The sequence below is a fragment of the Gobius niger genome (assembly GCF_951799975.1).
Source record: "Gobius niger genome assembly, chromosome: 11".
NCBI classification, from domain to species: Eukaryota; Metazoa; Chordata; class Actinopteri; order Gobiiformes; family Gobiidae; genus Gobius; species Gobius niger.
Window position 1 is genome coordinate 13,452,421 of NC_136862.1, and position 19,679 is coordinate 13,472,099.

The 19,679-nt window shown below is 41.2% G+C and overlaps 1 protein-coding gene across 5 annotated transcripts in view; it reads right to left on the reverse strand.

The window, feature by feature from the left end:
- The window catches only part of specc1 (sperm antigen with calponin homology and coiled-coil domains 1), a 69,036-nt gene that overhangs the window by 39,538 nt on the left and 9,819 nt on the right, over positions 1-19,679 (reverse strand). For 3 of the 5 annotated variants that reach the window (XM_079566126.1, XM_079566125.1, XM_079566123.1), the window contains exons 2-3: positions 14,056-14,219; positions 13,784-13,919 (exon numbers count right to left, since the gene is read on the reverse strand). In XM_079566126.1, the coding sequence (XP_079422252.1) occupies positions 13,784-13,919; positions 14,056-14,196 (277 nt within the window). In that variant the 5' untranslated portion in view covers positions 14,197-14,219. Of the gene's footprint in view, positions 1-8,693; positions 9,151-13,783; positions 13,920-14,055; positions 14,220-18,605; positions 18,726-19,679 lie in introns of those variants that run through there. The other 2 variants (XM_079566124.1, XM_079566127.1) reach the window with 2 other exon arrangements.

Genomic DNA, 19,679 nt, shown 5'->3' on the forward strand with positions numbered 1-19,679 from the left:
ACAAACATAATGTTTGGCATTGGTAACGATCTGACGAAATATATTAATGGTCACCTTTTTTACTTGCTTTCTTAGAAATCTTACATGAAACGAGACCCTTGATGCAGTTGTGCTCTGTTTCTGTGAATTATATGAACAGTTCAAACAGTGGTTTGTAAGTTTGGTCTGTGTTAATAAGCCTCTTAAAAATATAACAAGTTCTCAAAGACTAATCACAATACGATGCTAAATGTATGATTGATCATGTAATTGCAATAGGATAATAGGATTGCATGTACATTGTGTGTGTGTGTGCATGCGACTGATTACGTTTCATTATGTAGCTTTATCATTGTTATTCCGAAATTAGCATTACTTTTTGGGAATGTATACAGTACATGAGTACTGTACTTTTTTTGTTTTATTGCATTGCGTTTGGGGGTAGACGCTCATAAGCTTCTTGCTTCAGCCCACTCCTTTAATAATAAACAAATAAACTAAGCTAAACTGATCCATAAAGTGGCGCAGACACTTGTTCCAAAAGACGACAAAGTTATGACATACGGTTTCAAAAACACAACAATAAGACTGACAAGAATTAATATGTTGTGTCTCTTGTTCGCCCTTTTTCAGAGCAAACACACCCACAGCGGTAACGAGGCAGATCCCGTGTCCCTGCAGGATCATCAGACCCTGTTGAACCAAAGTCACAGGGGTCGAGGTTGCCAGCTCTGGTACAAAGACCTTAAGATTCATTCAATGTGCAGCTGTGCTCTCTGAAAAGGCTTTAGGGAGAGGAAGAATCAAAGACGGAAAGTAAGGACTTTATTTTATCAAAATTAAAGGCTAATTTGCTGTCATGGATTTGGTTTGTTTCTTCTTCATCAAGATGAAACGGAACGAGACCATCAAAGAGGTCAATGTCAACTTATTACGTTGTGTTAAATGGATATTTACTATTCGAAGCAAAACAGACTCCATATAGTCACGTGTCGTCCCAAACATTAGGACAATATCATTAAAGGAGTGAGTGGCGGGTGCGATGTGTTTAAGATCAGTCCATTTCCATGAAGCTGAGTGATGCCAGCAGTGGGACTTTGGGACCACTTCCATCAGCCGATTCTTCATATTCCTGTCCTTCTGCTCCGTCAATAGAAGCCAGATGGAACACATGCAGTCACTCATCTTTAGATCTCCCACCTCTCAACCATGACTTCACTACAGCTGCCTAATGCACGCGCAAATGACACTGGTCTCAACCCCAAGAGACAGCACAGGCAGGACACAAGACAGGAGGAGTCGTTAAAAAAAAAAAGAAAAAGAAAGGCGCCCACACTGATCTGGACTTAAAATATCACATGTTATTGAGACTTGTTGACTTTGATAGACATTATTACAGAAGCAGAAACTTGGACTATAATGAAGGGTTTCCAGCTGTGAGTGTATTCAGATTTAATTTAGTGCTGTTCTCGGTATAGGCCTCCTCAGGTGCAGCAGCATTTATAGCGGAGTGTGAGAAGCACTAAATCTGTGTAAAAGGAGAAGAATGGGCAGTTAAACACTCCCTGAGGAGCTCTCCGGCTCAAATAAATCCACACCTCGGCAGGCTGTAAGTGATGGGTCAAGACTTAGAACTAATCATTTTTATCCTCCTAAAAAAAATAAAAGCATAATTCAATACTGGAGTGGATTACTATATAACTCGTAATTAGGTGTATTTCATGTAGGGCTGCACAAATTATTGCAATAAAAATGATCACAATTTGAATATTAGCAATTAAATCAGGAATAAGACTGCAATTATTCAGGATGTACATGATCCTTTCAAAGTAGTGTTTACGATACAGACACCTGAACTTTTTACAATATCTATACTAAAATATTTGTCATCTAGAACCAGAAAACAGAAAAACAATGTTAATGTATTCCTTAAAAAACGATTTATTTTATGTTTGTATTATTTATTTGAGCTGAAACAAAGTAACTTACTTTCGGCATCAACAATTGGTCTCTAAAGATTTTATTCGGAACATGCTTTTGATAATTTATACTTTTATTTTTTCAATACTAGCAGTACTTAAAGGGACTATACAGAGTTTAAAAATGTTAAAATTCAGTATTTTCCTCCCCCTACATGTTCCAGCCATGTGTAGAATGAGCCCAGACCTGTGCACCACAACTGCCTCTAAAATCCTGCACTGTCACTCAAAAAGTTGTTAATTCGGGTGTGAAGTGCCGTCATGCATGAGCTTAATATATTACATGTAAGACTTGAGGTAGCAGTAGTGAGTATAAAATTACCAACTTGCATCTAGTCCCTATAAAATTACCAACTTGTATCTAGTCCCTTTAAACTTGTTTTTCTTACCCAGTCCTACATAACAGTGTACACCTCTAAAAACATGTTCTGAATGTGATTCGTGCATTCATTTAGCATTTCATATTTCAGTATTCTCTCATGTTAAAGGACTGGACTCACAACATGCACTCAGTCTTAATTTTATAACATAAATCACACATTTAATTGCAATTTCAATATGTAAAAAAAAAAAAATCATGTAGCCCTCGATCACTATATTGTTGGTATCATAGTACCCTTTCAGAATCTATTAGACTATGTACTTGCACAATTTATGGTTTTGTTTAACTTCGATGAATTTAGTCATTTAAGAAACCTCAGCTTAATTTCTTTTATGAAGTGCAATATGCTGAATTGAATGATAACTTGGCATACTTGTCAATGAAGATTAATGTGTTGTTTACATTAACTAATTAGTTAAATGAATTAAGTGAACTGCCTTCCTGGTATAAAAAGGCCTTCTGTGTTTTCACTTCCTGCCTGATCACCGTAATGCACGGTGCCACTCATTCTTTTTAATGAAGAGAAGGTTTCAAATCACAGCTTGTGTCTGGAAAGAGTCCAACAGAAGCCCCTGCACTGTGGTCAATGTGCCTGCCTGAGAGGCACAGAGGAGCAACTGACTGTTTAAACCTTCGAATGACGCACAACCGTCAAAACATGAGCAGAATTGGACTTTCCTCAACGGTTACAGGAAATATGCAGTGCACTTTTCGTGTCCCATGGAAGTGTAGAAGTGTGATGTGTTCTTCCTGTTGTCAGCGACAGTCATGCCCATCATCCAGACAGGCGTCCTCTGTGGGCTGTGAGAGAGACAGGGCTAAGACTGCACAGTGCTGGACTGGCTGAGCACAGAAGGGCTGCTGCACCGCTTCATAACCTTGTAAAATATAGAGGGGAAGCTCGAGGATACAATTTTAAATGTATTGAGCAAGTCCTAGCCATTGTAATAAAATAGCTGCCTTTAACTTGGCAATTCTAAGTCACATGAGTATACTGCATCATTACACATTGTAAGAACTGGTCTCTGTGCCAATGACCAATAACCATTTTTGGAAAATGTATTCTGAGCTGTGTCGTTTGCTGCAGTGAACTACAGCTGGTTGTTGAAGGTTATCAGAGTGGCATCATCATGTTTATGTCCTCCCAGTGCCTCATGATATCATATTCTGAGACACACACACACACACACACACACACACACAGGATGTTTTCTATTACAGATAAGGAGGTAGAGCAGATGAGATATTCAAAGCAGAGAGATAGATTACCTATTTGAAGTACAACAGAACATGTGTATAGACAAAGGCACGGGCTCTCACAAACACACATGGGAGCTTTATACACTGTTCACACAGTCACATGTTACCTTGTCATCTTCTAAACCAGTGTTTCCCAACCAGGGGTACGGGGACTCGAGGACCTAGCAGGGGGTACTTGAAACTATTTCAGATTGAAAAAAGGGGGAAATTGAACATAATTTTTTAATGGGAAAGCTATATTTTTCAGTAAAATGTGTTGCCTTGGGAGAATTTTAGGTTTATTTTGAATGCAACATTGTCCTTTTTCTTACAAATACCATTTTCAAGTAACTAGTTTCTAAATAAACTGCAACACCCCTGAGGTAGGGGGTACACGGACGACCATTGAAAGGCCCAAGGGGTACCCAAGACAATAAAGGTTGAGAACCACTGTTCTAAACTATACTTTTGATAGATCTGTAGTTTCAAAATTGATATTAAATGAAAAGCAGTTACTGGAGACAACTAGAAAAATGCATTCCCCTAACTGTACGTCATATGCCAAAGTCCTGCAAGTGACAGAATTGTGAAAATGTGTTTAGTTTGCTAGTCGGTTCAAGAATGCTTCCCGTTGGATGCTTCCTTTGCAGCACAGAAAATGCAGCAGGGAGCTGGCACAGCTTTAGAAAGCCTCTTGGCCTGACTTTATGGCCCTCTTTACTCACTTTGATTAAACTATATTAAATGAGAGCTGTGCTTCAATACGTCGTGCGCCATGGGTCAAACTACCTGTGCCTCCATTCAAGCCCCGTTGAATGAACAGTAAATCACTGAGTAGGAAAAACAAGTATGATGACTCAACTTGCATGATCTTCAACTACACCAGAATGTCAAATGTGGTTCACTTTCCAAACAAGGAAATCATTTTAAAAGGTACAGATTACAGTTAAATAGGGGAAAATATTTGCACACAATGAACCAAAAGCATCATCTCAAGTAACACAATGCCACAGCCACTGTCAACCCAAAACACAGCAAAGTCATAACTCCAGGCCGAAGCAGACAAGTTATTGTCTTGGAGTTGACGTACGACGCAAAACACGTCTAACTTACGGCCGCTGTGGTGGAGCAAAAGCCGTCACTAATGCCACACTGCCAGAATCACTAGCATTGAATATATGTGTGGAGTCTGAACCCATCTCTGTGCGTGTCAAATTGATAGCAGACAGCGCTGACACAGAGCCACAGTGTGCAGACAGACAGACAGACCACATTAGGACATCGCTGAACAATAACCACTTGCTTTTACAAGTCACAGCAGTTCATCTGTATTCACACAGTGTCACTCTCATACCGCCATAGTTTACTGCTCTACAATAAAGAGCTGATTTATTACAAGCTGCAATCTTCAATACTAATGTCCATGTTAAAAGTGGTGTTTAAACAGCACATGCCTCCCTACGATAACTGTCGGGTCAACGCGTTTAGTGGACCAAGTGCTACATGCCATGGAAAGTATGAGCGATGGCACTTCCTCACTGTGTCAGAGATATCGTGAACTGGACACACTCACTTCCTCACTGTTTTGCGTCAGCTCAGTGATAGGGGTCAAAATGTGATTTCAATAAAAGATGTGCATTACTTTCACAGGTATCCAAGTATTCTGGCTTTCTCCATCTTTCCAAAGTACATTCTATCACGTCATTATGTGGACAGTGACAGTGAATGAGTTTTTAAATAGAGTTCGGGAATGTGATGTCATATCGTTAAGCATTATGGGATTAGCAGCAATTGTAAACTAATGGAGAAGATAGTAAAAGTTCAAATGCTGGAGTTATTGTTCACATTAAAACACTTGGACACCACAGTGAGTTAGATGTATTTACCAGCAGTAAATCAGCAGCTAATGAAGTCGTTCCACGGCCTTTTCTCCACTTTTTATACCTTTTGTAGCTAATGCTAGTCAATGTATGCTAACATTTGCAAAGATGGCGGATCTCCATGGTAACTGTGGAATTTCCCGGACTCTACAGGCCTTGTTCAACCATGAGAAAGACTTTCAAATTGACTATGTGCTCTCTGTCAAATCATAACAACGCCACCCAAGAATTGACTTCCTGTTTCGACCCGGGACACAAGAATAAAAGCACACAGCTCGTCTCATTGACTAGTTCAGCAGGTACTTGCATCGTTACAAGAATATAATTAAACACACACATTTTAAGTGTCTGTTAATAGTTTGGCAGAAAGAAAGTTGAACAAACGAACTGCTGAACTAATGAATAAGATGGTGCTTTCATTTTGGTGAGCTGGATCGAAACAGGAAGTCACTTCTTGGGCGGCGTTGTTATGAGTCAATTGCTTCCATAAATTACCCTTCCAAATTAGAGAAATGGACAGTCAATATTTTCATTTAGTCAAATAACTATTACAGCACCAACATCAAATATTTAATTTAGTGTGAACCCCTGGACAAGCTCTTGTACACAGAAACGCAAATATTTTCTCACTTTCTATTATAGCCTTGGTCCAAACTGGTGCAACTGAACCATTATTATCACTACTTGACCGACAATTCATCAGTGGCTGACAGATGCTGACCATACACTCTGGGGCTGGCTGCTTTTCTACTCTGTTTTTGTTGGGAGTAGAAGTAGAGGCTGTAGTAGTAATACCATAGAAGTAATGGTAACTGTAGCAAGCAGTGGCAGCAGTATAATGTTTAATTTGTTTATGGTAGAATGGGTTTGTATTTGAGCCATCCTTTAACCAGCATTCGGGGAAGAGGGAGCGACCACAGCGCAGTGTCGGGGAACCTATCTCCAAATCCCAGCTTAACGTTTTAACCCACACAAACAAGAGAAGCCTAGCCTGGTTTAGCAATTCCCACACCTTCTCGTAATGGCTGAAGCACCGTGACACCAACTATTAGCAGTAGTTAGCCAGGTTTGGTCCTGATAATGTCTTCTTTATCGCCACACCAGACAGCTCCCTCCTTATGCCTTCATCCATCAGTGCCTGGGTCTGTTGCCCCTGTTCCCATGTTTCCAACACTCAACATGCTCAAAAAAGGATTTCAAAGTGAGTCTGACGGAGCTGAGCAGCTTATCAAACCACTGTGCATCACTCTCCAAAAATCACCACAAATTAGGCATTTAAGAATGAACAAGAACAAATTGCAATTCACTTTCTTCTCTCACTCCCAACCAAGGAGAGGGCTTTCTAATAATAACATAGCTAATCTCAAAATACTGTATGTTGCAAGTTCCAATTCAAACAATGGACATTTATGTCTGAAAAAATGTAGATCCTATACAAGTCTAAAAGTCTCAAAGCAATAGTTGAAGTAGGGGTCAAATCCAATTTCTCAACTCGGGCGATTTGTTGGAGCAAGCAATTGTTAATAGTCATTCTTTTTTTTTTTTTAGAAAATAAACAACTACTGTGCTGCTGTTGTTGTTGGTAAGCAATAAACACGGTAGTTAAATATTGTGTTGCACTTCTGCAGGCATTTTCTTGCACAATACTCCATTCTGAAGTCATTAATGATTCCCACGTCACCTTAAACTGTAAAGGATATAGTTCCACAGCTACGTCCAAGTCCACAATTTCGAGTTTTAACGTGTCATCAAGATTAGCACCAAGCTCTTTGCCGATCAATGCCATTTCACTCCTGAAAATGAGAAGTCACTGAACAGTCGGCTGCTTCATTTGAAAACAGAGCTTTATGCGGTATAGTTGATGGATGGCTCTGGACCTATGTACCCAACAGTGGAGCTCTGCAGTGCATATGCAACATTAAACCCCGGCTGTATGGGTTTCTCATAATTATTCTGAACCAAGATAGTGAGGAATATCAACAAGCACATTTCCTAGGCTCCATAACAGCATGTTTGTGTGCACACTGAGAACAAGCAGGAGTCTAATCTTTGCCGTGCATGCATCGGCTTGCTCACATAGCCTGGCTTACAATCCCAGCCTCCTCTGCACTATCTTCAAACAATTCAGCGCAAAGGAGGATGCTGAACACCCACGGCTGACAAAATATGGTACACATGTAAGGGATAGGAGATGTTGCCATAGGAATGCTGCAATGTGTTCAACAAAACAAGCAACAAGTAATGGTTTGAAGATAAAATACCCAAAGAAAACAGAATATTTCCAGTGTAGGGTAAGGATGAGTGATTTTAATATCGCACAAATATTCAACAATGACTGACAATGTGATAGTAGTTGATTTATGTTTTAAAGATTTCAAACACAGAGAAGACAACTATGAACTGCTAAACTTACACACGAGTCACCTGCATCAGGAGTTGTTTGTAGACTACAGGGTTACAAGTTTGTTTGTTTTTTAATCTGCAGTAGAAATTGTGACACCAAAATGTCTGTGCAGCTTTTGCAAGAAGAAACATGTAAAAATGGTGGAATTAGTTAAGATTAAGGCTGATGGTCACAGTCACCTGAATGGAGGTGTTGTTTTTAGTGATAGGGGAAACCTTTGCAGACACATGCAAACTCCACACAGAAAGGCTCCGTCCAGATGGGAATCAAACCCGGGAACTTCTAGCTGTGAACAAGCACTAGCCACTGCGCCACCATGCCGCCCTTGAAACTTCATATACACTTATGACCTACCAAACTATCCATCGGTAATGTTTACTATAATGAATACTTAATGGAGAATTCCTAATCTACGAAATAATATTCTGAACTATAATAGAGAGTCTGGATGAACTTGCTGGCGAGTGCAGTTTTGTGTGACTTTGAAATGGAAATCTTAGAGGCAGCAGGAGAGAGATGCGATGATAGCATCTCCTCCACTGGCAGGTCCTCTCATGCTCACTGTCACACCAATCCCACTCAGCACTCCGGCCTGACCCACTCTCACACGTGCACAGCAAATTAATACAGAAGACCGTAGAAAGACAGACAGAAACTGCGTGCGGATAAAACTCACTCATCAGGAATCTTTTGTGACAGATTTAATGATGCGAACTGAATGAACAAATTAGTCACTGATGATTAACGCTTGTCTATTGTATTCACCAAACGCATTGTCTCGTTCAGAATTCTGAGAAAGCGCTGTTACAGTAAGTGATGCTAGGGCAGACCTGCAGACTGTGCCTCCTCCTGCCTCCCTGTCTGGTTGCCCATGTTGGTCCGCTCCGACTCCAAACACTCTTCCGTGGACTAGTCCAAAAACGTGCGCAGCGTGTGTCCCATACAACTCCTAAATCAAAACAGACATGTAATTCCGTTTCTCCTCTCTTAGCTGCCTCCTAGGACGGTCCGAGCATGCATGTGTGGAAAATGTCCCGCCACACAATGCACTATGACAGGGTGAGCGTGGCTGTCCTCTCTCTCTTCCTCTCTCTCTTCCTCTCTCTCTCTGGGACAGTGATGGTATGTCACACTGGCAGCCGCCGTCGTGTGCACTTCATTATCGCTGTGATGAGTGGAATCAGCACAAAAGAGGAGTGGCTTCCCACGGCACACACGCACTCGCACACGCCTCCTGCTCACACTCTTGCCAGTTCACCCTCACCGGTGAGAGCTGAACAATGGTGAAGTCCGCTCCTGAAAAGACCAGTGAGAGAGACAGGGGGCGGGCCTTAGAGGAAGCAAAGGAGGGACGGGCGGTATTTTTGGCAGGAGGTGACAGTGCAGCAGATCTAGAGTGCTCAGTTCAAGTGCAGTGTTACACACAGACTCAACCAGACTCCGAATGGAGAGAGGTGAAGCTGCACTGGGGATGTGAGACCACCCCTGGCTTCCAAGATTGTTTTTCACCCAGATCACACAGCAGGCAACAATGATGCAAATGAGTGCAAGCTGTGGCTGCACAACTTTGGAACAATATATAATTGCGACTTGTATGTATTGCCTGATTTATGTTCCGAAATCAAGATTAATGATTGCACATCTTAAACATGACCGGAAGCACAAACATTTGCTAGACAGTATTTTGTTTGATAGGATAGTACTGCTTTTATAAATCTTTGCTATGTGCTCATTCCAACCATTCAAACTCTTACTTTAATTTGATTGTGATTAATTGTGTAGCCCCAGTGTGAGCCCAGAGAAGAAAAATGAGTTTTATTTGCTGTATATGCTCTTTCATTTCCATAGTGCATACATGATAAATATCTATTATGGCATAAAGCAAGTGGTGCAAAAATCTAATGGTTTGTAGCTGAGCGAGGAACAGTATATTGTATTGACTAGTGGAAGACAAACTTATTCTACAACATACATTTATCAATACATGATCATTCATTGCTTTGCTTGTTTTTGCTCGAAATTACCACCCTGTTCCTATGAACTGTTGCGGTCAGCTAATCAAACTACAACCATTGCATTTAAGCTTTTGTAATAAAACTCCACACTCTCATCCAGATTCTCCATCTCCTCGCCTTGACCAATGCCTCCATTCAGCTCCAGTTTAGCCAGCTGCTGACTTTACCGCTGACAATCTCCTCAAACAGAATAAACCTAGACCGAAAAATTCACAAAAATTGACGTGACCAACCCTACTCAATCAAGACTTTGGGCTACATTTGTCTTAAGCCTTTTGTTTCCCAAACCAGTGCTACATTTCAGCGCTTAAATGAGGGACTCTCAAATGGACATTTGGATAAATTCATCTGACAGGTACACAGCTCTTTCCCAGACTCTCAGACTTACACAGACTCACTTAGAGCCCCATTGGGAATACATGTCCAGCCCAGTCTGCTACCTCCACAGTGAAAAATGATGGTAATGTTCTTGCTCATCTTGGCTATAGCTAAACTCCTTCAAAGGTCAAATCAAATCATTCTTTCTCTGCGCCAAACGGGCGTGACAATGTCATCATCCTGTCCTGCATTTTGTAGCATGTATACTGTAGGCGGGGTCTTTACTTTATTAGTGACAGACGGTGACCTTCCAGAGGATTACGGGCTGAAGGTGAGTCCACAACAACAGTGTCTCTGCAGATGCACTGCAGAGAATGACACAGCCATTCTCAAACTTCAGGAAAAGGTAGACAGGTTAGTATCGACCCGTCTCGTTAAAATACAGCACCGTTCTGTTTAAAGCGGAGAGGGGATAAACTTTATAGTCAGTCAGACGCTGCTGCAGGTAAGGGCGGTGAAGTGAGCAGGTGGTGGGGGTGAAATAACGTCAAGGTTACAGGCACTAAAATGGAAATACAGCTTTTTACCCTTGACAGATATTTACTGTGTGTTTAAGAAGGACAGCACAAGGTTTTCATTTTCAAGATATTTCTGAAAATAATACCCATCGCTAGTAAAGATACAGATACAGCACTGTTACCCCAGTCGAACAAATACATTCCACATCAATCTATCACTTTATTAGGATATCTTTGACCGTCACTAAAACAGTTTGCTTTGGTGTATGAGACGATATCACGAAAACGATTCTATTCTCTCTATTCACAAGATACTACGCCGCTTAATAATGACCAAAAAACAGATTCTCAAATATTGCAAAATATGCCCAGATGGCAAAAATGGGGAAAAACAGGAAAAGTCAAAACAAATCCACTTATTCCAAAATACTGAATTGCAGCATCTATAAAGTCCAGTGCCAATCTCAAACTCACAAACTCCTGTTCTGCCTGTGCCAGCCTCAGCCCTGTTATTTATAGAGTCCTGTGTGCCCAGTGTTTCTCCGCACTGCTCGGGGGACTTCTCCTTTAGTGAAAGCGTTACTGAATTATTGATGAGGACTGTTTAAATAAGTCATCCGAAATGGGCAGTTTTTAACCTGTTGTCTGACAGCGTGGAGAGGCTGGTAAAGTGCCAAATGGGACAGCAGTCCATTAGCTACAATAACACTGTGGACTCATTAGTTGGCCACATGGACAGGGGCCAGAGGGGCGGGGGGGGGGGGGGGGGGGGTCAGGCGGTGAATCACGTGACCTGAGGGGTGACGCACAACCACTTATAGATTTATGTTATATATCATTTAGTGGATTCAACTACGGATCAGTGCACAGTTAAAATTACACTTATGTGAAAATCTTTACAAATACAATACAAGTCTCACAAACATGTTGAAAAGACAAAATATAATAAGATTTAACCACCACTAGCCCTGCTGCAGTTTATTCATATGATCCTGCATCAACAAAAATGTGGATAGAATTCATTTAAGATCTTTTAAAATATGTTTACGTTCATCTCATCCTCCAGCTGAAGCACATGCTTTTTTTCTTTGTTTCCCTGCTTACACACCTCCCCTGCGAAAGAAGAAAGCCACATCTGACCTACTTTTGGCATAAGCATAAAAAATACATGACGCGTCGCACTGCAGCACTCCTTCCTCATTTCATTAACTGAGATTAGCCTTAATAATGTTGACGTTCAGGTCAATATGAGGGCCGGAGATGCCATTAGCCACATTGCAACATTTGTCATTGATAAAATATTTTCACATCACACTGAGGATTCTAGCATGAACCCACAGCTTAGTGCTCCATACACTGCCACTACGGTGAGTCAATACATCCACATGGCAGGCAAACCATCAATCTGAAACGGTCAAAGAATTATCCACTTCGAAGCAATCCCATCGCCCACGACATACTGCCAGCCCGATCGGAATTCAAATCATGGTATTCCTTGTGCAGATGTGCCAAATGTGGCAGGTTGGGTGGTGTGAGACTGCACGGCTGACTGGAAGCACCCTTTCATCTGTCACAAATGATTTTACACTGAAGGAGACAGACATGCTTTTATGAGAGAGAGATTCTTGAATTAAATTGACATCTGAGCTCGAGCGCACTGAACCAACCCAGGTAGGGCACTCAAATTTAACTCATGGGAACATCCGTTTAGAGCAGTGCAATATACTATGAATACACTGTCTGGACAAAAATAAAAAGCCACAAAAAAAGGTCACATGCTCTAATATTTTGTTGGACCTTTGATGACAGCTGCATTTACGGTGGCATTGTTTCCACTATGCTAAGCCTTCTCCAGCACATCCCAAAAAATGCTCAATGGGGTTGAGATCTGGACTCTGTGGTGGCCGATCTATGTTTGAAGTCTCATGCTCCCTGAATTACTCTTTCACAATGTGAGTCCTATTGAAGCTGGCATTACCATCTTGGAACATGCCCAAAATCCATTGATGGAATAACCTAGATATTCAGGTAGTCACTGATCTCATTGTTTGGGCACATAGTGTTGCTGATCAAAGACCAAAGCAACCTCAGATCATAACAGCTAGTTAAATCCAGGTGGAACCTTTTCTCCCCGGGCTGGCAGTGCATTAGGGTAATGAGATAACATAAGAAATTGAATTAATAATTATATTAAACAAAACTAAAAACATCTACTGACAAACAAATTGTTCAGTCTAAAAAAAATCCATTTTGTCCTTGGTTGGAAAAACAAACCTCCGTTAATGAAATCAGATGAAGCTGATCATGGTCTAATTGTATTTGGGATCTAGGAGCTGCCTGGGAGCCTCACTTGGCTGTGATTCTGAGCCCCTACAGAGTCTTTTGTCAAGGAGAATTCAATTATCTCTGCTTGAGCTAAACCAGCCTTTGAAACAAAATTTTAGGACACACATGTCTGTGCACTGAGCGGACTGGCCCCACATACGTATGAGGACAGTATTCTCAGTCATCAAAGATTTGCCACTGTGTGCTTTGGACTACTTTAACTATTGCAATCGAAATGTCTGCCCCTCATTTGATTCTCGTTTCACAGTCGAGTTGCTTTGCAGAGGAAAACAGAAATCTGTTGTTTTCAGGTGTTAAAAGAGACACATCTTCTTGTGTTCAAGGGTTGGGAACAAAACAAACACCACATATTCCAGCATTAAAGAAACTGCCTTTAGACACATAGGTTTAGGAATTATTGCAGGTAATCTTTGGAAAGGCCAACAAAAAACAAAACAAAAAACAGACAACTATAAAAAGTAAATATGTGTTCAGATTCAAAATGGAAGATCCTAAATGATGCGCCAAAGCCCAAAGAAGCATGTTTGTGTGTAATTGTGAACCTAAGACAAAGTAAACAAAATCTCAGACCATTCAGGCAATGCAAACACAGTGCATCTGCACTAGTACTAATACTGGCCCTGTTGTAGATTCAGCGATACGCCGAGGCCCTCTAGTGGCTGATAGCGGCAGTGACTGTATGAATTAAACTGTACAACTGTTTTGCTGTTTTCATGCACTCACCTGCCAAGCTGCGAGGTCGTGCTTCAGGCAGGTCTGAGATAGCTCCAGTGGTCACAGTCTTCTTCATCCGAGAACCAGCAGCAGCAGCACTGACAGTCGGCTTGCTCAGGGCATCGTCACTGTTGGCTCGTTTTAGCTACGTGAACAGTTTTAATGTTAGGAATTATTCTCAGTTATTTACCATCCATGACTATAATGTTATTTCCAATTATCTAAATCCAAATGGAGTATAATCAACTGTTTTCAGTGAATTATGAGGTGGTGTTGCTAACCTTGCTGAGGCGGTGGTCCGGTGCCAGCAGGTTGGACCTGGGGGCCTTCATGGCTGTAGAGGTCGGGGAGGTGACAGACCGGGTCCGCTCATGGGGCCCTGGCTTGGGCAGCCCCACCTTGGTGGCGCCCGCTTTCATCATAGCTGGGCGTCAGCTGACAGGGCCTGGAGAGGAGAAAGGAAAAAATAAGTTTTGAGAAAAACATTGTGCTAAACAGAGGGTTGCTGTTCGGGCGCTTTAACTGCCCCCTGGAGCTGGAGCGGGTCTAAAACACAGATGCTGAGTCCTGCCTCATTTGAGATCATGTCTTCAACCTTATGGGTCACTGACTCCTCTGGGAGCTGAGGAAGTCATACCAAGGCATTACAAGATATGTATTGTATGTTTGTATGTGATTTTTACCCATTCAAATAACAGATTAAGGGCAGGTTGTGGGTGAAATGCTGGTCTAGCATGATGGGCGAGCACAAAGACGAGGCGTCCTTTATCAGACATGTCTGATGAAGGGCGCCGAGCCTGAAACATCATGTTTTTAGAGTGAGTAAATATTACATTTGGGAGCTAATTACACAATTGTGTGGACTTTTTTCATTGCATCTGTTGGCATTTTTTGATCCAGCACACTGCTTAGACAGGGATGGCTGTGTTTTTTGCTCAGAGCACAAAAGACTAGACACAATGAAGCAGAGGAATACTGTATTTCTAGGTTGATTACGGATATTGTCATCATCATTCTTTATTCAGACTCTAGGTCCATAGTATACAAAGACATAAACATACAACCATATAAACACCCAAAGACAAGACTCACATAAACAATACATGGAAGATTATAAAAGACAGCTATACCAATGTTTCCATAAAGGAGACTGGTACCGCGCAGCACAAGACCTGGGGTTCACCAGAGCCACCACCAAAGAGATCACAGAGTCGTTGAGGCGACAAATGAATTTAAAATACAAAGTTCTCATTAGTGCCTGAAAGCTGTCGACACGAGCCTGGCAGAACAGCAGACTGGCACTGCTGGATCTGGGCTGTTTTAATAGCATCCTGATTCCTCAAAGCATCATTATATGCAACTTTGAGCTTCTGTAGCGTGGCCTTTTTATATTTACACCACAGTGGAGCTGTGTACAAAGGTGTGCAGTAACTTCTAAACAGATTAATTTTCACACTGTCAGAGCACATGTGAAATTTCCTGACCAGAATATTTCCTTGGGCATAAATTATACGGCATCATCACATAGGCGGTCTGTAATGAAGTGACCAAGTATTTTGTCCTGTTGCACTCAGTAAGACTCTACAGCACTCTTTTCCGCGTTGTATATGATGTCATGTTTGAGTCCATAATCCGAGCAAACATTCAGCACTACTGGGAGAAACAATGGCCAGATCATCGGCGTACATGAAATGTTTGAGGAGTGTGTCACCGACCACACATCCTGTTTTACAGTGGTTCAATTGACATCAAAGATGATAAGGATCATTTCCAGCAAAAAATAAAAACAAAACCTAAATTAATGATTTAATAAAATCTGGGTTACCCAGCTGCAGATGTATTTCATAATTTCACAGAGCACTGAATGACAAAAGTATGGATGCATAAAAATAGTGATAACACACTTTATTAAACCTGGCAGCCTTCAGTGCCAGCTCAACACTTCAGGTAACATCGAGGCTGCGGCGTCTACACAGAGCTGTGAAAAAACGTGAAGCGGATGTTGACAGAAACGCTGTGTGAGCCCATATGGAAAGGTGCTCATCTGGACACAGCAGCACCAGTGCACTTAACCTGTGAGGGGCGAGTGCTGGAGAAGAAGTTGAAGAGCGTCCCAGAGGAGTGAGAGGCATTGATCAGGGCAAGTAAGATGATCTGAAGGGAATTAGAGAAGCAGGGGGAATCATAATGGAGATACCACCTCATCCTCCGGAACTGAGCAACAGAGACGGCACTTCACTTTAAATGACACTCGTTTCTAATCATTCACTTTAAGATCCTACTATATCTGAAACACAAAGTCCACCCCAGAAACCCCCAGAAAATGATGTGAACGATGAACAGATGGTGGCACTATTGCTGCGTAAAGTAAAGTGTCCCTCAGCGGGTTACAATTTATTTTCTTTTTTTTATTGAGGGTTAAAATTCATTATTGGAATTGATGTATTAGCATCCATTTAAAACACGGTAAACAGAAGACATTGATACATAATATTTGAAAGGAAATAAAGACAAAAAACAGTTTACATATTTTGACTAGTTTTTTAAAGTCAAAACTTGATCAAACTCCAAGATGTCATTAAAATTTAAATGATTTTTGCTTAATAATTACTTATTAGGTGACAGGAGTTCACCCTATAGGACTGCACTAATGCACCAAATGCTAATCTTAAAGTGTTAATATTTCATGGTGTTTCATTGTCTTTTGTAAATATGAGTTCAACTTCAAAAATAAGTGTTTACATATTATGAAACATGAGGAAAAACGTGACTCACAATAAATACTGACGAAAGGGACAAGTGACTCAAATGTCAATACTGTAACTGGACAGAAACATGTTACTGGAAAAAAAAACACAAGATACCAAGTAAACTAAAACCAATTACCCTTATTTCAGACTTTGTACAGACTATTCCGATTATGACACTCCTCTTGAGCATTTCCTTTAGGTCATTAATGATTGATTATGTCAGCCAAAGTTAGCACTGCGGGTTATGAGCCCAACATGACTGCGCTTACACACTTATCTGATCAGCCACAGTGGGAAGTTTGTGTCCTCTTTTCACAGCTCGTGTCTTGCCTGGACCGTCATGGGACTTACAGCTCTCAAGGCAGCACCCTGTGACTACCTCCTGTCTGTCCCGGGATCAACACCTTCTTCTCAACACGTCCGATACAGAAATACACACTTTTTATTCACTGCATAGAACGGCTTCTGCTTCATGATCCTGGGCTGACTTCCATCAAGGCATGGTTGTCCTACTTTACGTTGGCCCAGTTAAGAACCCAAATGCTATAGATAGAAATGATCAAATGTGAAGAATTGAGCTGGATTTTTGTAAAAAAGAAAGAAAAAGACTGATGCTTTTCACTTTTACCACACAAGCTGGCAGCGCTTAACAAAACAAACAGACGCATTGTGGTTTAGGTAACGGGCTAAAAACAGGATCGGCACAAAAATAGCAAATTAAAAAGCCCAATAAATATAAAGTATAGTACACCACAGCCATACGCTTAAATGCGGGGCTGTAATTGCCCTAAATTATATTGTAAAAGACAAGAGCTTATAATCTAAATGTGGGGCAGGGTGCTGGGAGCCTCTGTTGCTGGGCCTGTCCTGCTGAAAAGAGATGAAAGAAAAGCCCAAAGAGGGGAAAAAAAAGACAAGAAACTGTTTTTGATCTGTTTAGAGCAGGATGAAAGCAGCGCACAGTGTCTGATCTGAAAGGGACACTTTTAAATTAAATAATTAAAGTGTCAAAAATCTGTTCGTGAAATTGCAACAACAACAAAAAGTTGAGAATATCATGGCTCAGTCGAGGATTATTAAACCCTGATCTGGATCCACATTTGAGACTTTTCCTGCTACGGACTATTTCCTTTTAGATAAAAAATATGAAGTGTTTTGAGATGTTCATAAGCAGTGCCATGATTAAACTCTTAGTATGACATGAAAATTAACATACAGTGCTTTTAATTGGCCAGCTAAATCTAGTTCAATTAACTATGACTACATTATTTTGGTGTTTTCTTGCCTTTTCAGAGACGACTCCCTTTTTTAAAAATAGTTTTACTGTTTTTGGTTTCACAGCAGAGATTTACCCACTCACAGCATACACAAAGGGCAGTAAAAAAACCTAAAAAGCAACAAAAACAAAAGTATCCTGTTACTTTCCAACTATTAGGCCCATCTTGAAAATACTAAATCTGCATTAGAAGATGTTTATGAGCATTCACTGCATTGCTGTTTTCCCACAACCACTAATGGCTCCAGGCTGAAACTCGACCTCTTCATCATCACTGTCCATTTTGTGACCCTAAATGCCCTTCATCTCGAAAACATTAACCCCACCCGGCTTCCACTGACAAGAACATTAGCCGTAAACATGAAAGCATTACAGAGGAACTGCACCAGGACAGAGAAGAAGCTGCTTCACTTCCTGTCTCACGTCACTGTGAAACTGCAAGGTGCACTGCAAAAAACAACAACATCAAACACCCCTTAAATAATATTCAAGACACAGCAAAGGTGGTTTTATGTGACTTTATATTTTTAAAACATGCAGCTTTCTGTTTTACTATTCCCCACAGCTGAAGAGACTGTTCCAAGTCCTCCCACATTTACTTTCCCTTTCAGAAAAACACCATAAAAATATGAAATATGGAAAATGTCTGCACCACACATGTTTACCATCACTTCCACTCATTTTTTGCCATTTCAAACTTACATTCTCTAACACGGCAAGCCAAACGAAACGTTCACCGAAAAGTCACAACCTGGAGAAAAACATCCAGTAAAATGAAATTAGAAAGTTGGCTCGTTCCACTCACATGTGACGAAAGCCTCCGGAGAAACCCTAGCACAGAATCCAGCTACCGCAGATATTTTCGTACGTGCATTGAGGAAGTTGCACATGTAGCCGTTGCCTGCTTCCCTCTGTTACAAAGAGGAAGACCGTCACCAGGCTCAGCGGTGGGCACGGCTCTCTCTCTCCCTGGACGTGTTTTCCAGACACTGCTGAGGAGGAGAATAACAGATCCCCCACATGTTCTCTCACACCAGAACACTACGGATCTCTCTGCTGCCGTTGGTGTATAGTTTCTTGAGGTGAATTCCTGAAGCAAGCAGAAAAGCTGAAGTGTGGTTTGTGGGCAAAGAAACAAGTGTTCCACACAGATTTTATGGCCTGGGAATTTACGGTATCAGAGGTAGCTGCTTTATTACAGCAGACGCAGGGAAAATTCCAATTGTAACAAACAAGGAATAATAACTAGATAATGATTGACCAGAGTTTCACACTGGATTTCTTCAAAACTCCAAGTGTTAAGATAAGATAAGATAATCCTTTATTGATCTCACAACGGAGAAATTCACTTGTTAAAATCGGCATTCAATGAGATCACTCAGGTTGTGCAAAAACAGACAGGAAATGTGCAAACAATTAAGCAAAAATCTTATGGGGCGGAATTATAATAATAAGGAAATAAGAATGAATAAATAAATAGGATACAAATTAGAACAGACTATAAAAAATAGTTGCAAAGTTTACAGTCGTAGTGCAGGTTGTCAATAAGTGAAGCTGATACAGAGATTATTGCATGTAGTTTTGCAAAGGGGTTATTGCACATGTTACTTTACAGACTTATTGTACAGTAGTGGGGATGAAGGCCCTGCTCCTTCTTGCACTGAGGGTGTCTCAGGCTGCCACTGAAAGAGCTGCTAAGCTCCTCTACAGTCCCGTGCTGTGGTTCCATGATGGAGGTGAACTTGGCTAACACCCTCCTGTCACTCACCTCCTCCGCAGAGTCCAGGGGGCAGCCCAAGATGGAGCTGGCCCTCCTCACCAGCTTGTTCAGTCTGTCTTATAGAACTGCACCAACAACGCCACAGTCTTGTTTGTTTCA